This window comes from Lissotriton vulgaris, chromosome 1_1, assembly GCF_964263255.1.
Source record: "Lissotriton vulgaris chromosome 1_1, aLisVul1.2, whole genome shotgun sequence".
Classification (NCBI taxonomy): Eukaryota; Metazoa; Chordata; class Amphibia; order Caudata; family Salamandridae; genus Lissotriton; species Lissotriton vulgaris.
In genome coordinates this window covers 846,844,738-846,857,398 of record NC_141685.1, presented here as the reverse complement: position 1 = coordinate 846,857,398, position 12,661 = coordinate 846,844,738, and the positions used below count along the sequence as shown (strand labels likewise).

The following is a 12,661-nucleotide window of genomic DNA, read 5'->3' as shown; positions in this document are numbered from 1 at the left end:
TTGATAACAGGCTGACTCAACCCTACCCAAATCCAAAGCTGCACATTGCACAGGGATCTCTGCAACAGCCTAAAACGATTGAATATTCCGAAAAAAACCATCATATGAATTTGTGTTAATGCATATATATTATTAGATTGTACTGCATGCCGATGATCACCCCAGCCCTTAAATAAACGATTGCCAGAGAAAATTTCGATATCTGTGCTGCCATTGTAAAGATTATCCCACCACTGTCGCTTCAGGATCACAAGCTCACAAAATATACAAAAACAGGTTTTTTTTGGATGGATTTCCAATTTTAAAAAGTGACAAACATGTTTAAACTAGTCGAAAACAGTAGTGAAAGAAACAGTGCAAAATGTTTTAAACTATGAAAAAGCCAAACAAAGTTAATAACGACGGGCAGGATATACAAACTTACAACCAGGTTCATTGGTTGTAAACAGCGCTCAGATTTGCAAGAAATTCACTTTGCTGCACTGAGCATCAAACTCCGTATAGTTGGGCATCAGATATCTATCTCTGTCTGTGTAAAGTACAGCAGACAGTCATTAGGACAAGAAGGCATCCCACTAAAATATGCATTGATTGTTTACCCCCCCCCCCCCCCCCCCCCCCGCCGCACCTCCCCAATCCTTAAGGCCTTGCTTGGGTGCTTGGGTGTCACCCTGAGGTCCCATCTTTGAGACGTTTGCACAATTCCACACACAACATTGCTGTCAGAAAACTGTTTGCAGAGTATTCTAAATATTCTGGATTCAATTTTCCAACTATGTAAGTATCTTAAACAAATAATAGTCTAACTGCCCCCTGGTCAGTCCCATACTTCATCTAAACAGCTGCTCAAAAGGGGAACTTGGAAGCCAGGCGATTTTAATAAGAAGCGTTGTGATTGGTTCGTGGTTGCAGGATTGTTTCAAATATTGCACTTTGCATTTTTTGAATTGAGGTTTTGTGTAACCGAAAAGCACGCGCACAGCGTCACTTTTGTACAGGAGTGCAACATGGTTAGTGCTGCTGCCAGTCACACGCGCAGCACTACCCCACATATTAATGAAAAATAACAAATTTTTATGTCATATAATCTCACAGCTTCCTTTTGAAATAACATTTATATTTTAAGTTTGGATTGTTCCTCAAAATGTTGAAATTAGAAGATTGCATTGAAATTCTACCATCGAATTGAAGTGGAAATACGCACGCGACAAATTGCTTAAAAAATCCACTTACCAATGTTGGTCACCCCATGCTCTGCGGAGTCCTGCCCGGCGCCAATGCGAGGCCCTGATGACATTGTCCGCTGCAAATATACAGTGCCCTTGGGCTGGGAGTATAGTGCATTGATGATGCCAAGGTGTGGCTGGTAAACTTTTCTGGCCTTGGGACGCCGCAGGCCGCGGTAACCTCCAGAGAAAGTTGACGGAGAAGCAAAAAATGTCCCAGAATTCAGCAAGTGACAGGTACTGTGTCTGCCCACGGACTCTGTACTTTTTCCAGTATTGGTGACCTGCTGCAGTGCCAGCATCCCTCTTCAGGATGGGCCCTGTCAGGAGATCCCAGGCACCTGATTGGGCAGTCGTGGTCACGTGACTTCGGGCAGGTTGATAAGCGGGCCCTGTTATAGAATGACAGCAGAAGAGATAAGAACTTTTGGCAGATAGTGGCGGAGGAATGATTAACCCGAAGGCAGAGGGGTTCTGAGTAGCACAGAGAGTGGAAAGTTGTAAAACCTCCGGGTCAGAAGAGCATGGCAAATGGAGGGAACAAAGCTTGGGCTAACATCAGCCTGTTGACCAATAGCCATAAAGGCCAGAGTTATGAGCTGTCCCCTTATTATCCCTTCTGCACGTCTCAGGGGACAGCCAAACTGCTGTTGTGCCTTCTCAAAATATCCCTGGGATTAAGCACGCAAACACTGCTTCACTGAGCACAGACAACACTATGCGTCACAACGTAGGGTGCCGTCACCAACTCCTGGGAAAGAACAAGCATTGGCAAAGCATCACTTCGTGCATTGGGGCCTATTGGAGGTGTCAATTTCTTGCAGCAATGCTATGCAGCAGCCCCGGTGCTGTGCAGTATCGCTAAAGTGGATAGGAAAGATGCCTATGACCCAGCTGGCCGCATCATTTTGTAGACAGACGCACTATGCATGCACGTGCCCACAAAATGAAGTCTGCGCTTTTTTCCTTCAATTTATTGATCAGAATTGGATTGTAAGTAAATATAAAAAGTAGCACTAAAGTGTTTATTTTTCATTCTAACCTGGCTATGGAGAAGCAAGGTAGTAGGTAGGAGTGGGGAAAGCAAAGCAGAGGGCATATGTGTGTGAATGCAGCACACAAGGCACTGGTGGAGTGGAAGCAACACAGGGGCGCAGATGGGAGACGCAGCACAGAGGGTATGGCGCAGAAGCAACATGGAAGGTGGGGAAGAAGTACACGAAGTGCGCAAAGTGCAGCACAGTGGAGGGAGAAACACATGGGTATTCAATTCAATTCTATTATTTTATTATAATTTGGAGATCCAAGGAGTTCCACATAAAAACATATACAAACAAATCCAATTTATCAAATCAATCACCACTTAAAAACAGAATAAAAAGACATACAACATCAGCGATTACAGTTTTCATAAAATAATAGAAGAATCGTGGTTGCATTAAAATTACAAAGAGGTGGGATGTGATCGCAAAATCAATTGCGGAGTCCTTTCAATTACAAGATTAACAAGGGCAGGGCAAAGCGAATTTTACCATCAGATTCTTGGATGACTTCGGCTGTATATTATGAGGATGCTAAAAAGAAAACAATGCATTTGATTCAATGGAGAATAAAGTACAAACAGCTAGATTCTAGGCCCATAGGAATCAATGGGGAGTTATTCCTTATTTGCGATTAGCAATTTGCTAATCGCAAATAAGGAGGCTGTAGGAATCGCAATTTATTTTGCGATTTCTACATGAATCCCGATTTGCAAGTCCTTAATAGCGATTCCTTAATAATCACTATTAAGGACTCGCAAATCGGGACATTGATGAATCTAGGTGAAAGAGTTTTAAAAGGTCTAAATTGCGATATACAGTACAGCATAAAAAGTAGCATACAGGATAACAAAAAGTGCAAGTGCTCGAGCAAGATAGCAAATTCAAGAATCCTTGAAAAGTACAGATTAATATTCAGTTTACATTCAAAAAGCATTGAAGATGAGAATGTTCTGGCTAAACGGTATTCAATTGTACATGGCAGTATTCATAGCAGCATACGAAAAGATGGAAGTGCAAAAGCGTAACTACAGTACTAAGTTCATAAACCATTTAGTGTATAACCATAGCGTAATCAGTGTGAGCAGTAGCAGTCGGCAGTAGGTGTTTCTATAGGGCGGTGACGTGGCAGGAGGAGGGGCAGGGTGGGGGGAAATAATGTATGGATTACGGAGTTTTACAGGTAAGTAAACATTTAAATACATAAAACGAATTTCGTTGCGCACACTGCATCACCAAATGTGATGCAGTGCGCGCAACGAAATTCGTTTTATGTATTTAAATGTTTACTTACCTGTAAAACTCCGTAATCCATACATTATTTCCCCCCACCCTGCCCCTCCTCCTGCCCACGTCACCGCCCTATAGAAACACCTACTGCCGACCGCTACTGAGTGTGAGATATATCATATCATTGAATACTCTAACAAATTCAAGCGTCTGATAAAAACCACCCGATAATACTACTTAAAGGATTCATTAGATATTGCTCAGAGAGAAATCTAAGCAAGCAACTTCAACTAAGCGGAGCAACAAAATCCTTCTCTAGAATATATTTAAAAATTGTTTAAAAAACTGAAGATTTTGAAGAAACTGGTTTGAAGGGGGGCAAGCAGACAATTTCAGGCCTCCTCAACTGTAGCAAGGTTATACTTTAGGAACAAAGGTCTTAAGAATCGACATTGTGAAGGTTGTAGTAGGGGGCAGACAAACAAGAAATGGTTTAAATCCAGCACCCAGGTACCACATAAATGACAAAGTCTATCCTGTCTAGGGAGACCCTCCAATGCTCCAGTTACTATTCACAAGGGAAGCAGATTCAGCCATAGCACCAAGACGGTTCTACGCACTCCATGGGGTAGATTCCATATATCATAGGGTTGGGGCTGTTTATAAATACTACTCACCAGTATGATGTCGTTATTGGAGTGCGTTGCTCACAGTGCATATCTCTTTTGCTAGAGACTTCATAAATTGTTTTATTAATTTGAGTTTTCAAAACCTGTTTATGAAGAGAGCCCCTGCCACTATTCTCAAAATCAAACAAGTTTACAGCTTTCTCATAATTCCTAACTGCTGTTCATCTACTGTTTCACAGGCGTAACTCAAAGTAGGAGGAATTTCAATTTTATAAACTGATAGAACATGAGCAAAATGTCTATTCCCTAAATGTTTATAGAGTCTACCAATGGCAGAAGTCTGAGAGTTTGCCTTACTTCTGCATTGGTCAATGTGATCACTATTGCAGCAATTGCTTGTAAAAATACTCCCTAAGTATGGGTACAACTTCACCACAGCAAGATTATCTTTCCCCAAGAACCAGTGCATATTTCTTTTTAACTAGACATCCCTGATATCTAAAAAACATAATTTTACTTTTTAAGATATTTATTTTTAATAAATACTCATCTGAGTAAAGTCCTAAGTCAGTAAGTCGCCTTTGTAATCCAAAAAGAGTTAAATCTAACAAAATGTCTTCGTCCGCGTATAGCAAGCAGCTCAATTTAATTGTTCCTAGTTTCGGGGAGTCTCCTTTACAAAGCCCTACCCCACTAGACAAATCATTAATGTAAAGAGAAAAGAGGGAATGTTAGGAATTGTACACTGAGCATGGCCAGTAGTCAAATTGTGCACTGAGCATGGCCAGTATTCTGAGTAGAATAATTATTGTGTACATAATAAGTGGATTACTGCATCATAACATGTACTGATATGTCTGCTCTGATTATTTTTTAATGAATATTGACTTCAGACATTTTTTGGTAAGAGGCAAAAGCAAATAGCGGATTCGCATGGTAACAGAATCATGACTGAGCATGATTAACTATTTAGTCCCTCTCCCACGTGAAACATTTTGACAGTTATCCATGTGCTGCATCTTGCCGGTTGACAGCAGCCTCATGTGTTACCCCACCCACCCCTGAGCTATAAATAGGTAGCATCTAAACAATGGAAGCGCTTGGCCTCATTGCTCCGTTCCCACTTACCTGGAATCCAGCATCAGAGAACGGAGCTTCCTGTCTCCGTCTCTGATCTTCGGCCATTCCTCCTTTTACGATTGCTAGACCTGGCATCTTTGGCTTGGTTTTCCCCTATCTTTTTGCCTCTACCTCCTGTATTTTTGATGCTGTGCTGGATTTCGATTTTGCTGGTTTAGATGCTTTGGGCACTCTGACACTGCTGATCAGTGCCAGAGTGTAAGTGCTCCCTATGTAAATTGCTATTCTGATTGGATATACATGTTTGGCATATTTGTATCACCATGAAGTCCCTAGTAAAGTGCACTGGGTGTGCCAGGGCTGGTGATGACAAATGCTACTAGTGGGCCTGCAGCACTGATTGTGCCACCCACAGGAGTAGCTCTAAAATGGTGTCTCAGGCCTGCCACTGCAGTGCCTATGGGCAGTTTAGAAACTGCCATGTCCTCCTGGTCAGTGTCCCCGCTGACCAGGCCTGACCCTTCCCTTTTTGTGCACCTCAGTCACCCCTATGGAAGGCCCAAGGTACCCCCCTGGGCAGGGTGCAGTGTATGTGAAAGGTACTGGTGCAGGTGACATGCTCTGGTAGTGAATTACAGCCATTTTCGTTTTTCACTATTGTAAGGCTATCTTGCTCCATAGATTAACATGGGGATGCTGGCTACAGTAGCTTCCAGCATTTCTTCCCATAGGAACAAGATAGGACATAAGTATCTAGTATCCCTGAACTCAGAATTTAATAACACATCTTTTAGGAAAGGTTGTTTTAAATCCTGTGTTTGAGAACAGCACTTTTAGAAAGTTGCTGTTCTTTGTCTGACCCTTCTGCGTGCCTTGGCCTGTTTGTGTATTGACTGTCTGGTTTGAGAGTGACACGGCTGGGGATTCCCCAGGAGGCTGGCTGAGTCAGCCCTAGGCTGAATGACTGCATTTGCAACTGGAGTGGTGGGAGGAGTTAGCACCTGGGCCTGAACAGGGCTGTGCCTGCCTTCCACAATGCTGGCTCCACCTCCTGCTGGGCGGCTGACGACCCTGCCCCTCACTCTGAAAGGAAAGAAGAAGCCAGCAAAACAAATTACTAAGGAAACACCCAGAAGTGGTTCAGACCGGGCTCAGGGCCCACATGCACAGAGAGAACAAAGACTTTAGGGGTATAAGTACCGGACCCCTGACAACAGAAAATTAGATCATCCTGGAATCAAGAAGGAACCTCTGCCAAGGAGAAAGCTGACTATGAAGAAGGAAGACTGTCCTGCTGTTGCTCTGCTGGACTGACCTGCTGTTGCTTTGCTGCCCAGGAGAGAAGAAGGACTTTGCTGTTGTGCTGTGTCCCCTTGCTTGAAGGAATCTCCAAGGGCCTGAGAAGAGCTGGCTCCCTGTTCTGAAGTCCCAGGAACAAAAGGACTTCACCCCCAACTTCCCTGAACTCTGCTGAGAGATTTCTGTCCTTCCTAGAGTGCTTGATCCAGTTGTGGGGCCTCTGGAAATTGTACCTGTGCTGGGAAGCTTGAAACTAAGCTTGAGAGACTTTTGCAATTGAAAAGTGTTGCATCGCTCGCTTGCGGAGCGCATCCCCGACAGTGCGAGAAGTTTCCTGCCGCTACGAAGGTCGAGATTGTTGCAGCGCCTGACACTGCTGCCAGAGCCGTCGCATCCTTCGTTTGCGGTACGCACCTGATCGATGCGGGAAGCCGAACATCGCTGCGAGTGTCGTTGCAGAGCCTGTCGTCACTGGGTGAGATCGCCGCACCGCTTGCTTGCGGACTGCATCACATCGCTGCGAGCATCATCGCAGAACCATCGCATCGAGGAGTTGCGAGAGAGAGGATCCCTGCTGGACCTCGCATCGCAGCCCCTACGAGATCGTCGCATCATGCCTTTGCGAGAACAAACTTCCTACGGAACCTACGCACCAGAATCCATACAAGTGGCCTTCCTCCCCATTCAGACCGGATTCGTCGCAACACGCCCGCTGCTGCAGCGGGGTGGTCGCTTTGCCTCCCCAGGGTCTCAGGAGCAACGCATCGCTTGTTTTCCACCGCACCAGCTTCTGCTTGTGGAACTTTGTCGCAACTAAAAGGTACTGTGAGTAAACGTGACGCACCTGTGAACATTTCACGCATCTGTGGATTATTTTATCGCAACTTAAAGAACTTTGATCACAACCTTAAGAACTCTTTTGAAACCATATTCTTGAACTGTGTATGTTGGATTTTTGTCGTTTTGGTCTTGTGTAGTTTAGAATAAATACCTTTATTTTCCTAAACTGTTGTGGAATCAGTTTGTGATGTTTTCACTGTGTTACTGTGAGAGTTGGTACAAATACTTTACGCATTGCCTCTGGTTAGCCTAGACCTCTCATGCCAAGCTACCTAGAGGGTGAGCAGAGGTTATCTCAGAGGGTTATCTCTTTGCCCTGACTAGAATCAAGGGTCCCTATTTGGACTGTGGTACCTACCTCCGCCAACAAGAGATCCCCAGTTCTAATAACGATCTTCTTCTACGTCCGTCTTCCATGAAGCTCAAGTTACAACGGCAACATCCGTGAGTCCCACGTCGCACCGGAAATCCAGCTTAGTCTCCAGATCTCTTCTAAAACCCTGGGAGAAAAAGAAAACCGTCAGTCAGGATTAACACCTTAACTGCCGCGCAAAGTCCGCCGCGGTGCTGGACATTCCAATCGCGGGCATGGCTAGGACGGCCCTCGGCCGTCATGCGCACACGCCCCCTGTGACTCATGACGGCCGGGGGCCGTCATGAGCACGGAAGGGGTTAAGGTATTTCTCAGCACTCGCGTCTTGAGGATGCCTATTCTACAATTGACAGGTATCTTTTGTGTTACGATTGCCGCAATATTAGAGAAATTGAACTTGGAACTGAGATTGGAATGATTAATCTTTCGAACTTTAACAAATCACTCTTTTGAGACTATAAACCTATTTGGAGAGAGCATGTATATGCAGTAAGTTAAACTTTGGATTGTTCAAACATTTGGGTAAAATCTAATATACATTTGTAGATATTAATGTTTTTATTTCTCTCTTTTCAAGTATAGTTGATATTCAAATACGTATTGAATTACTTCAGCTATTATTTACAGAGTGAACAAACTCCCTATATGAAGTACAAGCACATTTGTGAGAGGTACTGATTAAGAACAAAACAGAATGTTCATTACAAAGAAATTTGACGAGAAACAAAAAGAGTTTATTTTTTGTTTGATCATTTATTTATGGGCATTTTGTAGACAAAGAATGCATAATATTATTCTCCGGTACCAGTCATTGCTAAAGGTTGAACTTACCAGAATATCAAAAGTACATCAGCTTGAAGAAAGTAGAAGTGTGTTTTTCTCTCTCTCGTTTCTCTTCCCATTCCACTTTCCCCTGGGATTCTTCTCACGCTTAGTGTGTTTTTCATGACTGTAGCAGGAGTAGAGTCTTGGGGGTGTTGGGATTTAGCATCTCATCTCGCCAGAGGAACAACCTGGTTTTCAGGTGAGTGGCATTCTAACAGAAGGCCAAGCCACAAAAGTTAAAGTTCCTTTTGGGATATATGGACCAAGACCTAGAATATATTTATACTCATGACACGGCACAGGCTCTGATGAGCGATACTAGTAAGGAACAAGATCTAGGAAACATGTTACAAAATCTGCATTGAGAAATGCAGAAATGAATAGAGGAAAACTCAGAATTACGTAGTGAATTAATATGTTACAAACCCAGAGAAATCCTTTGGGATGACATTATGCCTAAATCCTTTGGGAATTCTTTGACACTGGCACGGAAATTTACAATCCATCTGTACACATGACTTCAGAATCTTTCTCAACACCAGTACAAGTTAGGGTAGCAGTTCCTAGTCCACTACCCCTGGCAGCCAGGGAAATAATTTTTGGAGACAGTTCTAAGTTTAATATTTGTATTAGTCAATGTCAGCTGCATTTTATTTGCAAACCTTAATCATTTCCTACATGCAGCTAGAATGGCTTTTGTTCTCTCTTACTTGGGAGGGTTTGCGGCTGATTGGTCCATTCCATTAATAGATACAAATGATCCCATTTCATATAATTTGCCAGTTTTTAAATCAACCATGAATAAATTATTTGCTAATCACACATTCGTACATGCAAGTGATGATGAGCTTTCAAATCTCAAAGAAGAACATAAGGACTTACTGAGTTATTTAACAACTTTCAATCGTCTGTTGGCAGAAACTCAATGGCCTGAGGAAAACTTCTTTATTCTATAGAGGTTTACGTGATGGCTTAAAAGATGCCGTTGCTCATATCGTAGAGTTGCCTAACGACTATTCAGATTTTATGGACCTTCTAGTAAAGCTAGATCATCGCCTTGGTGACTGCAAGGGAGAAAGATCACGCTTTGAAAAAAATCATTACTATGAAGGCTGAAAGAAAAGAACCAGAAGTTAAAATATCAGGAGCTGAACCCTTGCAAATAGGAGGTGTAAAAAGTCCTTTTTCTACTGAAGGGAAGGAAAGCAGGCGAAAATTAAACTTATGTGGCAGGTCTGGATCCTTTGCCCGAGATGGCTCAATAAAACCAAAGGGTTCCAAAGAGGCAAATACTGTGTCTACAACTAGCACAAGTCAGGAAATCAAAATATCTCGTCAGGAAAGGAGGTTGCCTTGTCAAGAGAAATAGAATTTCATATCTTCCAGTATTTAGCAAATAGAGTTGTATGTATTCCCCAACATTTTACTAATCAAGTCACTCTCATCTTAACAACTCAAATAAGGCATGTAATTTCAGTATTATTAGATTCTGGGGTCCCTCTGTAATTTTTTGACATTCAGTTAGCCAAAAAATTGGGTATTTCCACAGTTTTAAAAGCACAGCCGGAACCAGTCCGTGGGGTGGATGGATCTGAATTATCTTCAGGTTTAATTACCAACCAAACATGTCCTATTACATTAGTTTGTCAGAATGGTCATACGGAATAGATACATTTCGATCTAATTGATACACCTATATTTGGAGTCATTCTTTGGTTTCCCTGGTTAATTACCCATAGCACAAAAATAGATTGGGATTTGAGATCTGTTACCTTGGATTCTGTATATTGTTGTATACATTGTTATCAGGAAGCACAGGCAGAATCTATGGCGTTACTTCATTGCGCTAATACCACAACTTTTTCTGATATATTGAGTATCAGGACTTCAGTGATGTATTTGATCCAGTAAAGGCAACTACACTACCTCCACATAGATCGTATGATTGCCATAGATTAATTCCCAGGTGCCACTCTGCCTAACAGTCGAGTATATGCACTTACCGAAGCTGAAACACAATATTTACTACAATACTTGTATGAACTATTAGACCTAGGTTTCATTCACCATTCAACTTCACCTTTTTCCTCACCACTGTCCTTTGTCCCAAAACGACATGCTGGCATATTGCTGACTTAATAAGGCAACTGGTTATTTATAAAGTTTTATATAGCGCGAATATGGCCCATGGGGGTATCAGTGCGCTCTACAATCTGCAGTTGTTGAACATTAGATGGTTGAGGTAGTATACATTGATTCGGTATTATCCATTCAGTACAAAATAGGTAGATAGGAGTATATGGGTGGAATAGGAGACTAGTAGTTATTAACCCTTTCGATGCTGATGACGAGCTCAGCTCGTCATGATGCACGGTTGAGCTGTGCTGATGAAGAGCTGAGCTCGTCATGATTAATGGGAAAAATCCAAAGTCAGCACAGCAGGGGAAAACACCTAGCAGCCAAGGTGTTAAGGAATGATCCACAAGGGAATCAGAGCGAGTTACAATACACATATTATCACATAATAGGAGTTCAAGGTAGTATACATACATTCGATATTCGTCATTCAGTACAAAAGAGGTAGACAGTAGTATAAAGGTAGCATGTGAGACTGGTAGTTATCATAGAGTTAAAGTCTTAGGATGTACATTTGTTCATTAGGAGCAGTTTTACTTCTTTTTTGAAGGAGGTAAAGGAAGTGATTCTGTGAACCACTGGAGCTAGGGAGTTCCAGATCTTTGGAGCGATCCCTGAGATTGCTCTGCAACCAGTTTTCTTTTTGTGGAAGGATTGTGGTTTCAATAATAATGAACATGCACTACGCAATGGTCTGCATCCTCCTGATCGCTCAACCTTTCGTGCACAGTAGCTGGGGGTATTGCAATGCAGGGCTTTGTGAATCATGCAGGTGATCTTTAGGTGTATTTTTGCCTCATAGGGTAGCCAGTCCAAAGCTTTCAAGGTTGGAGAGATGTGGTTATTTCTTTTAGTTCCTGAACCAGTCTGGCTGCAGCTTAAAGCGAAGCCCTCAGTGAGGCAAGCTTGTATTTGGGAAGACCACATAGAATGGTGCTTCCATAGTCTAATCTTTGTAACACTAGGGCTTCGACCGCCATTTTTAAGTCATTCTGTGGGAGGAAGGGCTTAAGTTTCCTTAGTATGCTCATTTGAGATTTAGCTCCGTTGGTGGCAATATTGATTTGTGCCTGCATGTTCAAGTGGTTGTCTATGGTGACTCCCAAGGATTTCATGGAGTCAAATGTCAATGATGTGGGGAGCACCATCTATGGAGGTAAGATGCTTCAGCCACACGTCTATCTTGGGTGTGTGATTGGGAGGGGAGATGAGAAGGAATTCCATTTTTTTGGTGTTAAGCATGAGGTGGTTGTCAGTGAGCCAACTTTGAGTATTCTGTAGAATAGCGTTGAGGGAGATGAAGTCTTCTGGTTGTGAGATTTTCATATACAGTTGAGTGTCGTCCGCATATAGGTGATATAAAAGGTTGGCAGAGTTCAGTGCATTTGCCAGGGGTTCCATGAGTAAATTGAAAAGGATGGGTGAGAGTGCTGATCCCTGAAGAACCCCTATGGTGACCCTAGAGGGTTGAAAGAGTGAATGCTTCATCTTGATTCTTTGTGTTCTGTTATTTAGAAAGGAGGTGAACCATTGTAGCACTTGGCCAGTTAGTCCCATCTTTTGTCCTAGTAAGGACAGTAGGTTGTCATGCTTAACCGTATCAAAAGCGGAGGATAAGTCAAGAAGTATTAATAGGCATGATTTGTTGTGGTCAAGCATTTTTAGATTGTCGTCCATTATGAGGGTGAGTGCTGATTCAGTGCAGTGACCATGCCGGAATCCGGATTGGTGTTTGTCTAGGAGGTTGTAATTCTCAATATGATAGCGTAGTTGTATTTGGACACATTTTTCTAGCAATTTTGCCAAAGTGGGGATGTTAGATATAGGGCGGTAGTTGTTGTGATCAGTGGAGAGGGAGTAAGATTTCTTTAGTATAGGTGTGACCTGTCCTATTTTAAGACAGTCCGGTATGGACCCTTGTCTCAGAGAGGCATTTATGATCTTCACCCATAGGGGAAGAATAGAGGTTTTAATCATTTTGAA

The 12,661-nt window shown here is 42.6% G+C and overlaps 1 protein-coding gene across 2 annotated transcripts in view; it reads right to left on the bottom strand.

Annotated features, from left to right (window-relative positions):
• Positions 1-1,541, bottom strand: part of NR5A2 (nuclear receptor subfamily 5 group A member 2) — a 356,855-nt gene extending 355,314 nt beyond the window's left edge. Inside the window, exon 1 of one of the 2 annotated variants that reach the window (XM_086957712.1) lies at positions 1,234-1,541. In XM_086957712.1, the coding sequence (XP_086813838.1) occupies positions 1,234-1,528 (295 nt within the window). In that variant the 5' untranslated portion in view covers positions 1,529-1,541. The remainder of the gene's footprint in view (positions 1-1,233) is intronic. The other variant, XM_086957721.1, reaches the window with a different exon arrangement.
• Positions 1,542-12,661: the final 11,120 nt, after the last annotated feature.